The sequence below is a fragment of the Girardinichthys multiradiatus genome, chromosome 13, assembly GCF_021462225.1.
Source record: "Girardinichthys multiradiatus isolate DD_20200921_A chromosome 13, DD_fGirMul_XY1, whole genome shotgun sequence".
NCBI lineage: Eukaryota > Metazoa > Chordata > Actinopteri > Cyprinodontiformes > Goodeidae > Girardinichthys > Girardinichthys multiradiatus.
The window spans coordinates 27984942-28000263 of NC_061806.1; the positions used below are offsets into that span (position 1 = coordinate 27984942).

The following is a 15322-nucleotide window of genomic DNA, read 5'->3' on the forward strand; positions in this document are numbered from 1 at the left end:
CATGAACAAATAAAAGTCAAGACAAAGAGGTTAATAAGGAGCGAGATGAGACGGGACAATGTACATGTAGAGGCTTAGAAGCAAATACGTTAAAATTTTCTTAAACAAAGATGTGCAGTACCTTAGAAACGCAGTAGGTGGCGACATTACAACATTTAAAACACAGCTTCCTGTTCGTAAAGCAAAGCTTTTGTTTTGACAGTTTAAGCACCGGATATTACTCGGAACGTAATATTGCTGTCCAATTTGACCAACCAGCGGCAAACCAGTGAGTGTGTCTGTTAAATCTGAATCACAGCGTATAACAAAGTTTCTGGAGTGTTTAAACGGCTTCATGACCGCGAACAAGAGCTGTGTTAGGTGTTAGCAAGCTAACACAGTGTCGGAACCGAAACCCAGTGGAAATGATCGAGTAATATAAGGTAAGTCACTGATTTTAACCTGACTTGGTCTGTCATACTTTATGTCTCTTATGTCATATTTTACATAATTATTCGTAGAAACTTGTTTTATTCGGGGTTGGTATGTACTGAATCATAATCGTCTTAGGGAGGTAATTAGAACATTTTTGCCCAGTTGGTACTTTCCTGGTTCGGTTTTTGCTTTTAAAAATAGGATTTCAGCCAAGTAGACGATTTGACCAATGCAGCCATTTGTTTCTCAAGCGATAAAGAAACTAGAGAGACCAGCTGTTGTTTCTGCTTTCATAAAATGCACGGATTTTGTAAACTACGGAGACCCAAACTTAGAAATAAGCTATTTCCCATGCAGCATGCCTTTTATTTTTGGTATCTAGCACAGGTCATACAGTTTGTTTTCCCTCATTAACTCGTAAACATCTATAAAAGTTTTGTCTGGTCTCTATTAAAGGGGCAGGTCACCCGTTTTAAGAGTTGACCTTCCTGTGTGACAGGGTTTTTTGCTCATTAGGTTGTTATGAGGTTCCTTGGACACGTTTACCATAAAAATTTAAGGAAATTCTTCTGTTTTTATTTATATGCAAACATTGTTATTATATAAGAGCAAAGTGTACCGGAGTCAAATTCCTTGTTTGTATGTACAAACTTGGCAATAAAGCTGATTCTGATAACTGAGATATTTCTTCCTAAATTTTGGTACAAGTTGTGAATTATCCTGGGGAACAGAAAACATAGATGAACCCCTGATGTGACTTTTATCAGCCTGTCAAAGAGACCTTTTATTGGGAAACCAGTGGAGTTTTTTTTAAATTGAGTGTCTGTAAAAAAATAAACCACAACATATACTCATTATTGCTGCTGGTTACATCAAGGCAGCCTCCCTCTTAAGACAGTCATGAGGCTGAACTTGTTTGTTCCTAAACGTCCTGCAGCTTTGAGTTACCTACAAACACATTTAGTGAGGATAATGCACTTAAATGGTGACGCATTTCCTTCACTTTACTTTAAATAACCCAAGTGATGCTTCTTTTCCGTGACACAGCAGAGTAGTCAGAGGCGGGAATGGGCCAAAGATCAAGAAGATCAAGAGAAGGAATGCATGACAAAGGTAAAGAAAATAGTATGTTGAAATAAGAAGGAGAGTGAAACGATTTGTGTTGGAAAAATAGACAAAAGAGAAACCTGGAAGATAATGAAAGATTGGCCCAAAGGAAAACTTAGAAGGATGAAAGGAAGGCGAATGTATTAAAGCTTCTCAGATTGAACCTTTAGTTGCAACTAATGTAAGTCAGATGTTCACTGCTGGATCTGCCTTACACTAACAAACTTACAGGTTATGTTGTTCTTCTAAGTACAGCCACCTTCACACTTTTTGCCCATCCTGGTAAAGATGGTAAAAAGCCTTCAAATAAATCGAGATGGGGTGAAAAATCCCATGTTTAGAAATAATTATTTTTAATAAAATCAATCATTTCACAGGTTAGTGGCACCCATATCAGTTCCTGCAACATAAATGTAACTGTAGCACGTTTGTAATTTATACTTTAGTCCTTCAAGTTTATCCTTGGTTTTTATTTGTCACTTGTACAGAGATTCAGGGTACAGCAAGCAGTTTTTTAATAAAAATCAAGACATGCGAAGAGGTGCAAAAATCACAACTAGTGACAATAAATATAAAAAAATAAATACAAAATGTAGTCCAAGAGAGGTGATTATAAAAGGAGAAAAACACACTATAGGCAGCAGAGAAATCATGTTGTAATAGCATTATAATGAAGTGAAATGTGCTATACAGACGTTTTGAAAATAAAGTATCATCTACTAAATGACCAGTACATTCTTGAAAAGGATCAAAACTTGTGTCAGTGTCGTAGATAAAGACAACCCCGGGTCAATTCACCGTCTTACCGGTTCATACCCATGTGTCGTACTAACACTTGACTATTTTTGCTTTTCATACCTGTAAACAAACCACTTTGCCCCCTAAAATCACATTATACAATTTTATTTTTTATTGTATTCAGATACTTTCAAAAATTATTTAGTTAAATGGGGAAAAAGGTTCAGGTATACTATATGGAAATTGTATTTTATTATCTTAAAACGTTTTATTACACCCTATTTGCATTGACTGTGGTTCCTGTTTGGACCAGCTGACTTCTCTGAAGCATCACAGGTTATGACCCCAATCAAAATCAAAATAACTCTGAGTGATCTCTTGCTTGTAGATAATATTTATTGGAGCCAAAAAACCAGATTTCTTTGTAATGCTGTATTCATCAAGAAAACTAAAGAAACATTCTCTGTGACACAAGATTGTGAAAAAGTTAAATGCTGTATTCATAGAAAAGTTAGTGGAAGAAAAAGGTGTGGTAGGAAAATGTGTACCAGCAACAGGGATAGCCGCAGCCTTGACCGGATTGTTGAGCAAAAGTTTGCATTTCATCTAGAAATTAAGACCACAGATTCTGGAGGAATCGGAATCGGCTTTATTGCCAAGTTTGTACAGACAAGCAAGGAATTTGACTCCGGTACACTTTGTTCTCAATAATAAAGAATATCTTTTTAAATGTACATATATATGTAATTACCTTTACAATAGAATATAATGTGAAATCAGTCCAAGAATGCATGGTGTTGTTCTGGAATAACACCATGCATACTTGCAGAAACATCCTGGGGGAAGAAACTGTCTCTGTGGCGGCTGGTTTTAGCAGACTGTAGCGCCGACCTGAAGGGAAAAGGCTAAACAGTTTGTGTGCAGGGTGTGTGGGGTCTGCAGAGATTTTAGCTGCCCGTTTCGTAACCCTTGACCTGAATAAGTCCTGGATAAGGGAAGAGTGGAGAAGGACAGAATCCCCATTGCTTGAAGTCCAACTTGAAGTTTCCACAGTCAGCGGTGATTTGAGGTGCTGTTTCATCTCCTAGTGTTGTCCCTGAGGTCCACGGTCAACACATCCAATTAGCAGGAAAAGGTAGAGCATTTCATGCTTCCTTCTGCTGACAAGCTTTATGGAAATGCTGATTTCATTTTCCAGCAGAACCTGGCACCGGCCCACACTGCCAAAGGTACCAAAAGCTGGATTAATGACCATGGTGTTACTGTGCTTGATTGACCAGCAAACTCACCCATAGTTTGCTGGGTATCTGTCTGTGAGGTATTTTCAAGAGGAAGATGAGAGACACCAGATTCAACAATGCAGATGACCTCAGGGCCGCTATCAAAGCAACCTGGGCTTCAGTTACACCTCAGCAGAACCACATGCTGATCGCCTCCATGCTACGCTGCATTGATGCAGTAGTTAATACAAAAGGAGATCGAGCAAGTATTGAATCATAGAAATGAACATACTTTTCTGTAGCCTGACCTTTCTGTTTAAAATATCAATAAAAATAAATTAAAAACCAGAGCTCTGACAGACAGGACAAGGAGATGACCCATGCTTACCTTGCCACTGCAGACAGGAGAATAGAAATGGATGAAAAAATTCTCCAAAGCTTTTTCAGAGAACTTGAGGATCACCAAGTCTCCTAACAACCGTTAGACACTATCTGATTGCAGACTTGTTGTTTGGGAGTAACGCCAGGAGAAGCCTTTTCTTTCCTACCTTCACAAACATGGAGTTTGCTTCACTCTGCTGGAATTTTAACTGGAACATTATACTTTCATCAGAGGAGGCTGCGATGGAGCTCTTTGGAAGCAGAATCTTCTGCTGTCATGCTCTGGGCCTGTTTATTTTCCAAATGCCCTGAAAACTTGGTTGGCATCACAAATTCTTTGAAATATCAGAACAATTTAAATCAAAATCTGGTGGCATCTACCAGAAAACTAAAAACTGGTCTTCCTTGAGTCTTTAAGAAGGATAATGATGATAAAACCTTTGGTCGTAATGGTTCCGCAGTAACAAAATCAACAGAGCCAAGATGTAAGATTTTTAAATAAAATGTAAGGCTAGATTTGTCTAAGTTCTGCTATAGTGAGATGCTACTGTAATAAAACATTAATTCATTTGATCTGTGCTTACATTATTTATAAGGGGTGCCAATAACTGTGAAGGGTGCCTTATGTTACCTTAAATTATGAAAATTCATCTAAAAAGGTTATAGTACACAGGACACCATTGCAGAAGAATGTAAAAATATATTTGAAAAGGGGTTAAGTTACAGTCATTTGGTCGTCTTTGTGGTTTTGATTCCTCTGGTGACCAATGTGGTTTAATGCTCCAGCGGCCCAACCCGATCCGCACATCTGCTATGTGGATTTAACGCTGCATGTGAGTCATGGTACAGAAGGTTTTGGTAGTTTTTAATAGACCTATGCTATGTTTTGCATATGTATTTAGTCCAGCTGTGTGGGAATCTTTTTTTTTTATTGTTAAATGATCAGTGGACCATCACAGCAGCTTCAAGTTCCTCTGTTCTCGTCATGCCAGATTTTACCAGTAAAACTTTGTCACAAAATAAAGGCAAGTTATTAAGCTATAGAAGGTTAAAGGTTACCTGTAACTTTAGCTCTATTCATCTTTTTATTCTTTATAACTCTGGATTCCTTTTATTATGCACGTTATTCAGGAGAACTATCTGTATTCAAACTATGGAAAGTATTACATAATTTATGATTATGATGCTATCTCTCTAAATGTGTGTTTCTGGCAGTGTGTGAACTTTGATGTGATGGCCGAGCTTCCATCTGGGCTTCTGGAGGCCTGTGTTGTAGTTGGAGCTCCCAGCGATAAGCTTCGAGAGGTACAGCAAGTATGTTTACGCAAAGCCAAACTGAGATGCAAAATATAGCATTTAATGCCAGAAGTATATTTCTTCACCAACAGATGCTGTCTAAATTACTAATGTCAATAGTATGGTAATTTGCAGTGTGACTGCAGTTTAATACAACCAGGATAACTGTAGAATAAAATATAGAAGAAATAGGTAATAGAGTTAAAATTAAGGCAAATACATTATAGGTAGCTAAATTCGTGTGCCCATTGGTGCACAGAACCTTTAGAAAATATCTGGTAATGTTTGGGATTTGCAAACTACATCAATGAGTTTATGATTATAACAGGATGACTAAATCTTATCACGTATCTTTTCCAACATCTGCGAAGAATAATACGATTTTGCCACCCCCACAGCACACCAAGTCAAATGAGCTCCCCTTGCTGGATCCTGAAGTACTGCAGGTCCACGCTCCGCCCTTTGTTTTTAAGGAGACCAACTCGAACCATGTCATCGGTCCAGCTTTCAGCCGAGTGCAGAGGCGAAGAAGTTTTATTAAAAAGGTCTGCTTTATTCATTAATTTATTGAGAGTAAAAGTAAAAACTGATGTTGGCCATGTTTTATGTAATCTGCAGAAGAAGCGAGATCGTGCTGCAGAGGGACTGTCTAATGGAGATTCAAGCTGTCGCTCCGAAGCATCGTCTGCAACCGAGGACATCAGTGTCCCAAAAGATCTGGACCTCATCGCTTTGCCTCAGCTCTGTTTCCCTGGTATAGTTTTCATTCAAGACAGGTTAAATACTAATATGCTTTTGAACGGATAATAATTTGAGAAGCTGTATTTAGTGCTGTATGTCGTCAAATATTTTTATCACCTTTTTAAATATAGCTCACGCACAACCTTGCACTGCCTTCTTTCACTTGTAACCCCATTTCTGCTGTTATGGTCACACAACAGCTGTTTTCACTTTAAGTTTTTAGTTTAAAGAACTCTGCAAAATACCTCTTACAGTTTAGATGATCAATCCTGGTGTCATATTTAGGGCTTGTTTTGTTTGATTAGGTGGTCTGCAGCTAGACAGCGAGCAGAAAGACGACACTTATCACTTCCTGGTTTTTACCGACCTGTTTGGCAACCGAACCCATGGAGTTGTTGTCCAGTACTACAGGGCTGTCCAGGTACAAACACATGAGCAGTTGGAACAATAAAACATTGAATATGATAAACTCAGGGGTGTATTACTTATTGTCTTCTTCAAGCAGTCCGTTCAGGAAGGTGTTTTACAGAATGGCCATAGATGGACGGTAGCCAGGTCTCGTCTGTATGCTCCCTTTGCTGTGTGCATCATCTCTAAGTTCCCCTACTACAACGCCCTGAAAGACTGCCTGTCATGGTAACACATTATGTTGGAAATAGATTGGTTTTTGGACTACGTAGTTATGATTTTGCATAAAATAATTATGTCGAATGTAGAGATGAGTGAAACATCTCCAATGGTTAGTATTAGATGCTGATGCTTATATTGTCAACTCTTTCATTGTTTTCTTTCATTTAAAATAACAATAAAACGCGATTTTATAGCAGCTCTTCTCTCACATACATGAAATGATGTTGCTTTTGCAACTAAATGTTATATATGTATATAATTGCAGCTCATGGGATCGAGGCAAAAAAATCTGCTTCGGCAGGTCGAAACTTTGAGGTTCCCACTCAGTGTTGAAAAGTTCAATTTCAATTTTCAACTCAGTTTATTTATATAGCGCCAATTTACAACACATGTCGTCTCAAGGCACTTCACAACAGTCAGGTACATACATTCCAATTAATCCTAACAATTGAACAGTGCAGTCAGATTCAGTTATTTATTCAAATTGGATAAAAAGCTTTTCTATCTAAGGAAACCCAGCAGATTGCATCCAGTCAGTGACTTGCAGCATTCCCTCCTCCTGGATGAGCATGTAGAGACAGTGGACAGTCACTGGCATTGACTTTGCAGCAATCCCTCATACTGAGCATGCATGTAGCGACAGTGGAGAGGAAAAACTCCCTTTTAACAGGAAGAAACCTCCAGCAGAACCAGGCTCAGTGTGAGCGGCCATCTGCCACGACCGACTGGGGGTTTGAGAGAACAGAGCAGAGACACAAAGAGAGCAAAGAAGCACTGATCCAGGAGTACTTTCTATGGGAAGGAAAAGTAAATGTTAATGGATGTAGCTTCTTTAGCCGTTTCACCTAGAAAGAAAGAACAGATAAACTCTGAGCCAGTTTTCAAAGTTAGAGTCTGAAAGAGAGCACATAGAGTTAGTCACAGTAAAGCTCAGTCAATAGCTATGTCTAGGAGAGAGAAAGGGTTAAACACTAAAAGACAGGGCTATGTGGATCATCGGTATAGGGTGAGCATTAAGTTGTTGCAAGCAAAAGCTCGTACGATGCCCCTCTCCAGAAAGGTGTCACAAGTAGACACAGAGCCAGGCCAGGTGTAGCTTCTAGGAAGAGAAAAGAGAGAACAAAGTTAAAAGCTGAAATAACAGCAAATAATGCAAAATTGGAGAGTAGTGTGAGAATGTAGCGAAGAGGGTGAAAGTGGTCGTTATGTCCTCCAGCAGCCTAAGCCTATAGCAGCATAACTACACAGATAGTTTCAGTTTATTTATTTATGTAGCGCTTATTTACAACAATGTCGTCTCAAGGCACCTCGCAAAGGGTCCGGAACGGCGCGGGGCCGCCGGGGAAGCCAGACCAAACCACCGAGTGCCAGAGCCCGGCCACACCAGAACAGGCCACGTGTGGGGGCACGAAGTAAAATAATAAACTGATAAAGTTTATCCATCTAGAGCCCACTGATGGTCATTATTATACTAAAAACCACAAGGATTGGGTTTCCTCTTTCTGTCAGATTGACCATAACCATTGGAAAAGAGAGGGGGTCATACAGGTAGCAGAAATGGAGGGTGTGTTTGCACCTCAACCATAACTGAGCCGGTTTAGACTAAACCTGACTCCTCTTACTCCATCCAACAGGGAGAGAAGAAGATGGAGGTAAAAAATAAGGAAGATAGTCTAAGCCACAAAAGGAAAGTTTTAAGCCTAGCCTTAAAAGTAGACAGGGTGTCTGCCTCACGGATCAAAACTGGGAGCTGGTTCCACAGGAGAGGAGCCTGATAACTAAAGGATCTGCCTCCCATTCTACTTCTAGAGACTCTAGGAACCACCAGTAAACCTGCAGTCTGAGAACGAAGTATGGGAAAGTCTTAAATTTGATCAAAGTATTTTGCACATCTGGTTAAGAAAGTAAATACAAAGGGCAATATGGAAAAAATACTTGTGTTCTTTTCAAAAACAGTCCAAAAAATATTAAATCTGGGAATGTTTGTCTGAAATTGGAAATAAGAAATGTATAGAATCCTGAAGCTTTGCAGAACCATAGATCAGAAATCGGCCACAAAACCCTAAATGGGTCATCTCTAGTTATCTATTACCCATTGCTCCTGCTAATAACCTTTCTTTCTCAACATCCCCAGTCTACTGGTCCAGTTACGGACTGCAAGAGAAGCTGATCTTGAAGAAACAATCAGGGAGTTTTCAGCCAAGCTGTCCCTCGTGCCCTTACCACCTCCCGGACAGCTGCATGTGGTCAGAATATATTCGTGCCATTCTTTGAGTTTCCTGTTTCGAAGGATGCTTTCCTTCTGCATCACATTTTGATAGATCTCAACAGTAAAACATGTTTCTTTATGTCAGTCCTTCAACCTTCGTCCTCTTCAAGTGGTTCTCCCGTCCAGAGACGATCAGGACAGCCCCGTTATCGACATCGACCTTCACCTTCCACTTCTCTGTTTCACTCATGCAGCACTGCTCCAGGTCATAAAACTCAAAGACAAAACACACCATAGAATATGAAGCCAAATAGCTGCGAAAACTTTTATTCTAGAGCAGAGTAACAAGTTTCCCCTCTGCTGTGTCTTTCAGGTTCTCTCCTGCCTTCTTCAAGAGCAGAGGATCGTCTTTTTCTCCTCCGACTGGGCCAGACTGACCCTGGTGGCAGAAAGTCTGCTTTTGTACCTGCAGGTTAGTGGAAGAAATTGTATGTTTAATGGCACACTTCCTTTTTAAATAATAATTAAAAAGAGTCTAAAAGTGTCTCCTTTTTTTCTCGCTCTTACTGTTGTTAGCCACTGTCCTGGCAGCAGCCTTACGTTCCTGTCCTGGCCCGAGGAATGCTGGACTTCCTGATGGCGCCGACCGCTTTCCTGATGGGCTGTCACGTTAATCACTTCGAAGAGGTTGCTGCTGTAAGTACACCAGTGCAGGTTAATGTACTCCATGATCAGTGTTTGGTTCTGTTTTTGGCTTTGATAGATTATTTTTCCAATAAAGTTGAATTAATTAAGAAAAACTAGTGATGCAAACTGCTATGTATCATCAATACTTGATGGTTCTTGGCCATAAAATCAACATCCTGTGTTTTTTTAAATGTGAGGTTTGTAATTGAAAAAGTGTTTGATTTGTCCAGAGTAAGCTCAAAATATGGAGGCCCAGGAGAGTCACTGAAAAAGAAATACAACCATTTCAAATTTAACATTTAAATGATACAATTAGAAATCCAGTTTGAAAAGAGTTTTGTAATTGCACATTTTAAATTTAATTATTAAAGAGGAATTGTAAATTGTATTTATAAATCCATTATTAAATACTGCAATTTGAAAATGTATTCTCATTCCTATTTCTTGATGGAGATTTAAAAAACAAAATTTATAAATCTGATTATAAATACCTTTCCTATAAATACCTTTCCTTATCATTTCCTTAACATTTAAAACGGTAATTCCTTTTTCACCTTACATTTTCAAATCCTTTTTGCAATTGCATGTTCTTTTTACCTTTCCTTCTCCATTTAGCATTTCCGTGACCCTTCTGGTCCCTGAGCACACTGAAAACCAAATTAAACCAATCACAGTTGCTCCTCGGATGTAACCGGCTCTCTCATTGGTTTGACAGCCACACTTGACTCACAACACTGTTGCGGAAAAAGGAATTACCTTTTTAAATGTTTGACAAGGAAAGGTATTTATAATCAGTTTTGTTTTTGAAATCTCCATTTAGAAATAGGATTTGAAAATGTATTTTCAAATCCTATTTCTTAAAATTACAGTATTTAATAATGGATTTATAAATACAATTTACAATTCCTCTTTAGTAATTCAATTTAAAATGTGCAATTACAAAACTCTTTTCAAACTGGATTTCTAATTGTATCATTTAAATGTTAAATTTGAAATGGTTGTATTTCTTTTTCAGTGACTCTCCTGGGGCTCCATACTCACATGGAGTTCAACAATAACTGCTTTATTCACAGCTGTCTCCATCTTTATTCATTGTCTCACATTTCCACAAAGGCTTTCTTTTCAGCAGACTGAGCCCTTCTCTGTTAAACAGCCCTATAATGAAGAGCTCCAGTTGCACCATAGCTATGTTGTTTGCATGTGTTTATTTTTGGATGCAGGAGACAGAGGACCTAATACTTGTGAATGTAGATGATGGCAGCATTCAGGCATCGTGGTCTGAAGCACTCGACCTGCCTGACATACCTCTGGCTGCAGCAGAGTGCTTTATTTCAAGGTAACGCAAGCACACCCCCATCCAAATGTTTAGTAGTAGTACTGCGTTATTGAGTTATTGTTTTAAATATAGCGCTTTGGAAAAGTATTCACATTTTATTCCACTAAAGCCAAAAGCTTCATAGTATTTTTAAAGTGTTTGATAGGATGACACAAAGTGGTGCACAGTTCTAAAGTAGAATGTAAATTATTATTCTTTTTACTAATTAAATTGTAAAAAAAAAAAAAATGCTCATACCCCTAAATAAATTTTGCAACCAAATGCCTTCAGAAGTGAATGAGTAGATTCAGCCTGTGTGTTATGAATTGCAGAATAAATTTGGTTGTTTTGTGAAGCTATTGTTAAAAAAAGCCATTAGAAGAGGTCCAGTTTTACAGTTTTTCACAAGTCAGCAAATCCGTAGAAGAAGGTGCTCTGTTCAGATGGGAACAAATTTGTAGTTTTTGGCCAAGATGCAAAACAATATGTGTTGTAGAAAACTGGGTCTGGACATCACCCTTAGCCATCCCCACGGTGACACATGGTGGTGGCAGGATCATGCTGAGGTGATGCTTTTCTTTTGCATGATCAGGGCCATAAATACAGGCGAATTCTGAAATAAAACTGTTAGGTTCCAAAAAACTTGAGCCGGGGTGGAGGTTCACCTTCCAGCAGGACAGCAGAACATCCATAGCTATAACATACTGGCTTAGATCAAGACATGTTCATGTGTTTAGAATGGCCCAGTCAAAGTTCACACCTAAATCCAGTTGAGAATATGTGGCAAGACTTGGAAATTCAGCTTCACAGATGCTTTCCATCCACCTGGGCTCCTGGAGGCCTGAGTTGTAGCTGATTCAAAGCTGGTAGAAACATAACTCAAAAGATTCCAGACCCAAGGTTGTGGTTGTTATAGTCGCTAATGGTTCAAGGGGTGTGAATACTTTTGAAATGCACTATAAATCAAGTGAACGCACATTTAGTTTGTGTATAGTACCTGGATTTAAAACATATATTGTATTCACCTTTTAACTACTGTCAGAGAGAGTCTGAGTTTGAATGTGGTTTTTTTTTTTTTTTTTTGCTGAACTGAACAAGCATTTCTCTTGAATGACTTGCATGCTCCAAAACCTGTTATTTTATAGGCTGGGTTTCCTCATCCTGTAGTACTGGGTGCTCCTAGTTCTTTGGTGAAAAACGAGCTATACTAGAAAAAGTTTAAACTGGAGTAAAATCTCAATCTTAAAGTTTAGATTAAATCTACCAAAAGCGTTTCAAATTAGAAGAGTTGATGGTGCACATAATCCAGTTGATGCCATCCAAGACTAAATTCATATGTACTTTGGGTTCTGCAGGGCAGAGAGCTTACAGCTTCAGTATGATTTGGAGATGTGCCACCTCGGAGCAGGCACAGATGTAAACACCTTTCGATCCCAGCGCAGAAGCTGGCGGAGAAAACTCAACTCTCAGATACAAAACATCGCCCTGGAATTAGTGGTCAACATTTTCAGGTAAGGCTCCACTTAGAGGTAAACATGTTAAACAGATTCAAGACTCCTAATCTTTCCTGACACCTTCGGTTATTTTTTTTTTCGTCAGAGAGGTCCAGGATTTTTTAAATCATGAACACAGGGTTTTTAACAGTGAGGAGTTTCTTAGAACGAGGGAGCCAGAGGACCAGCTGTTTTACGGGAAGGTAAGGTCTCCCATTGTTTAACCAAGATTGTACACACTGGCACACACACTAACCTGTGACTGTGTCTTTCTCTGCATTGTTGTTCTCAGGTGTTAGAAACTCATATCTTTCACTCGTTCCTGCGGGACAGGCTGAACAGGAAAAGGGACTCCTTCAGCCGCATGGAGCAGATGACACGAAACCACGCGAACAGGTATGATGCCGGTATGATGTCACAGCTTATAACCAGTGAAAGAGGATGGAACATTTTTTGTAGCTCCTTTCAGACTATTTAAATTATTCTGATTACTTTATTTAACTCAGTTTTTGAAATATTTCTGTTTTGTGTGTTTTTAATCACTTTCAACTACTATAAATAATTATTAGACATCTTGTCTTTCCTCTATTGAAACACAAAAAAGATTTTCACAGGCTGATTCGGATTTCTTTTTATGAACTTTAATATAACAAGAGACAAGAACAGCAATTAAAACATTTATTTCTAGTCTAACGTTCGCCATTGACCGTTAATAATTATGTTATGAGCAGAAGTGACGTCGCTTTGCAGTGTGAGAGCAGTCGCTGGAATCCAGGGCTTTACTAATATTCTGAAACCAAACAAATACTTCAGGTATCAAACTGATTATAGAAGACAGAATCTCTGGTAAAGAAAGCAGGACAGCAAGATTCTGCAACAGTTTCAACCCTCAGACCATAAGGCTACTAAACTCAATAAATAAAGCCAACAACCACAGAGAACACAAACTTTGCTTGGAAACTGAATGGATCATCTACCAATTTGCATGTGTGCATGTAGATGTAGATGGAGATTTGTGTACATGTATATGTGTGTATACGCAGAATTTTTGATTGATTTTTATCTTAGTTATTTATCTTTTACTTGTCTATCTTTCTGATCTGTCTGATCTATCTATAGCCATTAGCGTGGCTAGCATCACAACATAGCCGTCTCTGTGTGGATTCAACTGAGAAGTTAGATAAAACAGCTGTTCTCTTTTCAGCCTTCCTGTTATCCATTGATCGCTCTGTTGCAGTCAAAATAATCAATAAACATGTCTCAACTTTACGTGTAAAATCTTTCTTTTAAATCGCCTCTTACTTCTCTTTGCTGACTCTGACTTTATTTTAAGCACCTCATTGATACGTGAAGTCGTCTTAACGTCTTCTTAGCTCAATGAGAAAGTCCATACAAAGGTTGGTGTTGGTACGACCTGTATTAAGTATGCTGCGTTCCTGCATTTAGAAGAGATTGTCTTTTTAGTTTCTGAACAGCCAGTCATCTGTTAGGGACAAACCACGTGAAAACTGGATGATTCTGGTCACCAGCTGATTTATCTGTGTAGTTTTTCTTCCCTCAGAGGCTGCATGATTTTGGACCCTGAGATGGCAAAGAATCCCCAAACCAGGATTATCCAAATTCTAGGTTTTGTAGCTGGCATGGGGTTTTGGTGATTGTTTGTGATTGTTCCTCCAAGCATATAGCGTCTTTTCCCTTTTCGGAGATTACACAATTCCCTTTTTCCTTCTGAGCTGTGGCTTCCTTTTCAGCACCGTTCTTAGTCCTGATCAAAAGATGTTACAAGTTGTGTGACTCTTTACCTAGAGTTTTTAACCCTGCTAATTGTGCTTTTAGTTGTGTCCTTCTACCTTGTACTTTACGATTTAAAACATTAACAGAAGAGTGATGTTTGGAATTATGGGTTAAATATTTATACCTATAGTTTCTACTGCCTGATTGAGCTACTTTCTCTCTCATTGTCGGACTACAGAAATCTGCTTCCTCACCCTGTTCTTTGCAGGAATCGTGCATTGACCGAGACTCCACGCCGCCCTCCGATGTCGGAGCTGTCCAGGAGTGGCTACAACCGGTACACCAGTACGGACCGCAGACTGAGCAAGAGACTGGGAGTCAGTCTTCCGAATCTCGATCAACCCATTATTGAATCTGTCATGTTAAACTCGAACAAACTACTCCCCGTTCGGATAATTAGTCCTGATAGTGGTCGGTACCAGTGATCCAATTGAGTATAATTTAAAGACTCTGTAATTTGTGAATAATAATTTTTCCTTTTAGGGTTAAAGTTTCTTCAGAAACCTTTGAAGGTGTTCCATCTCCCAGATTTCCCACCCCCATTGGCCTATCACTATGTTCAGAACTATTACTCTGACATGGCTGCTGCACTGGGGAAGGCTATTAGTGCGACACCCACTGATGAATCTGCTCTGCTGGCCAGGTACTCTGCAGACACGACAGAAAAGACTCCTAATTTCACATGACAAGCGTGTTGAAATACATTTTGCTGCCGACTCTGACTCAACAGCGATCACATGATACAGCAGTGAAGTAAAGCAAATAAAATGCTGCAAATATCTCTGGAATATTTTTGGTGAGCTTGTTCTTGCCTCAGCTCCTGACCACAAATACTAAAGAAATTAGAAGGAGAGATCTGCTTTTCTGCTGGATTTTTCACCATATCTTTGTTTAAAATAAAATCAGCAACTAGAAAAACAGGTTATAGCTCATGAGTCATGAACATTGTATCATTATACCCTCATGATGTCTTTGTTTTTGTTTGTGCCTTTCAAGATTTTAGAACCCAGTACACCAACAGACCTCTGGATGGTAAATTGTATCCCGTTATTGTTCAGTATCCAACCTGTCCTTCTCTGTGTCTAGATACCATTACCTACGGGGTTTGGTGAACACTGTGTCCAACAGGCGCCTGGATGCCTTAGAGGATTTTTATAGTCTCTATAAGACCGACGCAGAAATCTTCCCTTCTCAGATGGTGAAGTCTTTGGTGGACTCCCTGCCAGAAGTTGAATGGCTACAGGTCGGTTCAGACCAACTCTACTCTTCTGTTTTATTGTTTTGTTTTGTTTAATTT

General features: G+C 39.1%; 1 protein-coding gene across 5 annotated transcripts in view; it reads left to right on the forward strand.

Moving 5' to 3' along the window:
* The first annotated feature begins 207 nt into the window (after positions 1 to 207).
* The window catches only part of dennd3a (DENN/MADD domain containing 3a), a 33195-nt gene continuing 18080 nt past the window's right edge, over positions 208 to 15322 (forward strand). Inside the window, exons 1-18 of one of the 5 annotated variants that reach the window (XM_047384408.1) lie at positions 208 to 422; positions 1462 to 1527; positions 5076 to 5174; positions 5555 to 5701; positions 5775 to 5910; positions 6203 to 6318; positions 6400 to 6533; positions 8662 to 8773; positions 8882 to 9001; positions 9110 to 9208; positions 9313 to 9432; positions 10644 to 10759; positions 12094 to 12249; positions 12338 to 12434; positions 12524 to 12627; positions 14234 to 14436; positions 14509 to 14668; positions 15112 to 15268. In XM_047384408.1, the coding sequence (XP_047240364.1) occupies positions 1519 to 1527; positions 5076 to 5174; positions 5555 to 5701; positions 5775 to 5910; positions 6203 to 6318; positions 6400 to 6533; positions 8662 to 8773; positions 8882 to 9001; positions 9110 to 9208; positions 9313 to 9432; positions 10644 to 10759; positions 12094 to 12249; positions 12338 to 12434; positions 12524 to 12627; positions 14234 to 14436; positions 14509 to 14668; positions 15112 to 15268 (2085 nt within the window). In that variant the 5' untranslated portion in view covers positions 208 to 422; positions 1462 to 1518. The remainder of the gene's footprint in view (positions 423 to 1461; positions 1528 to 5075; positions 5175 to 5554; positions 5702 to 5774; positions 5911 to 6202; positions 6319 to 6399; positions 6534 to 8661; positions 8774 to 8881; positions 9002 to 9109; positions 9209 to 9312; positions 9433 to 10643; positions 10760 to 12093; positions 12250 to 12337; positions 12435 to 12523; positions 12628 to 14233; positions 14437 to 14508; positions 14669 to 15111; positions 15269 to 15322) is intronic. The other 4 variants (XM_047384409.1, XM_047384410.1, XM_047384412.1 and 1 more) reach the window with 4 other exon arrangements.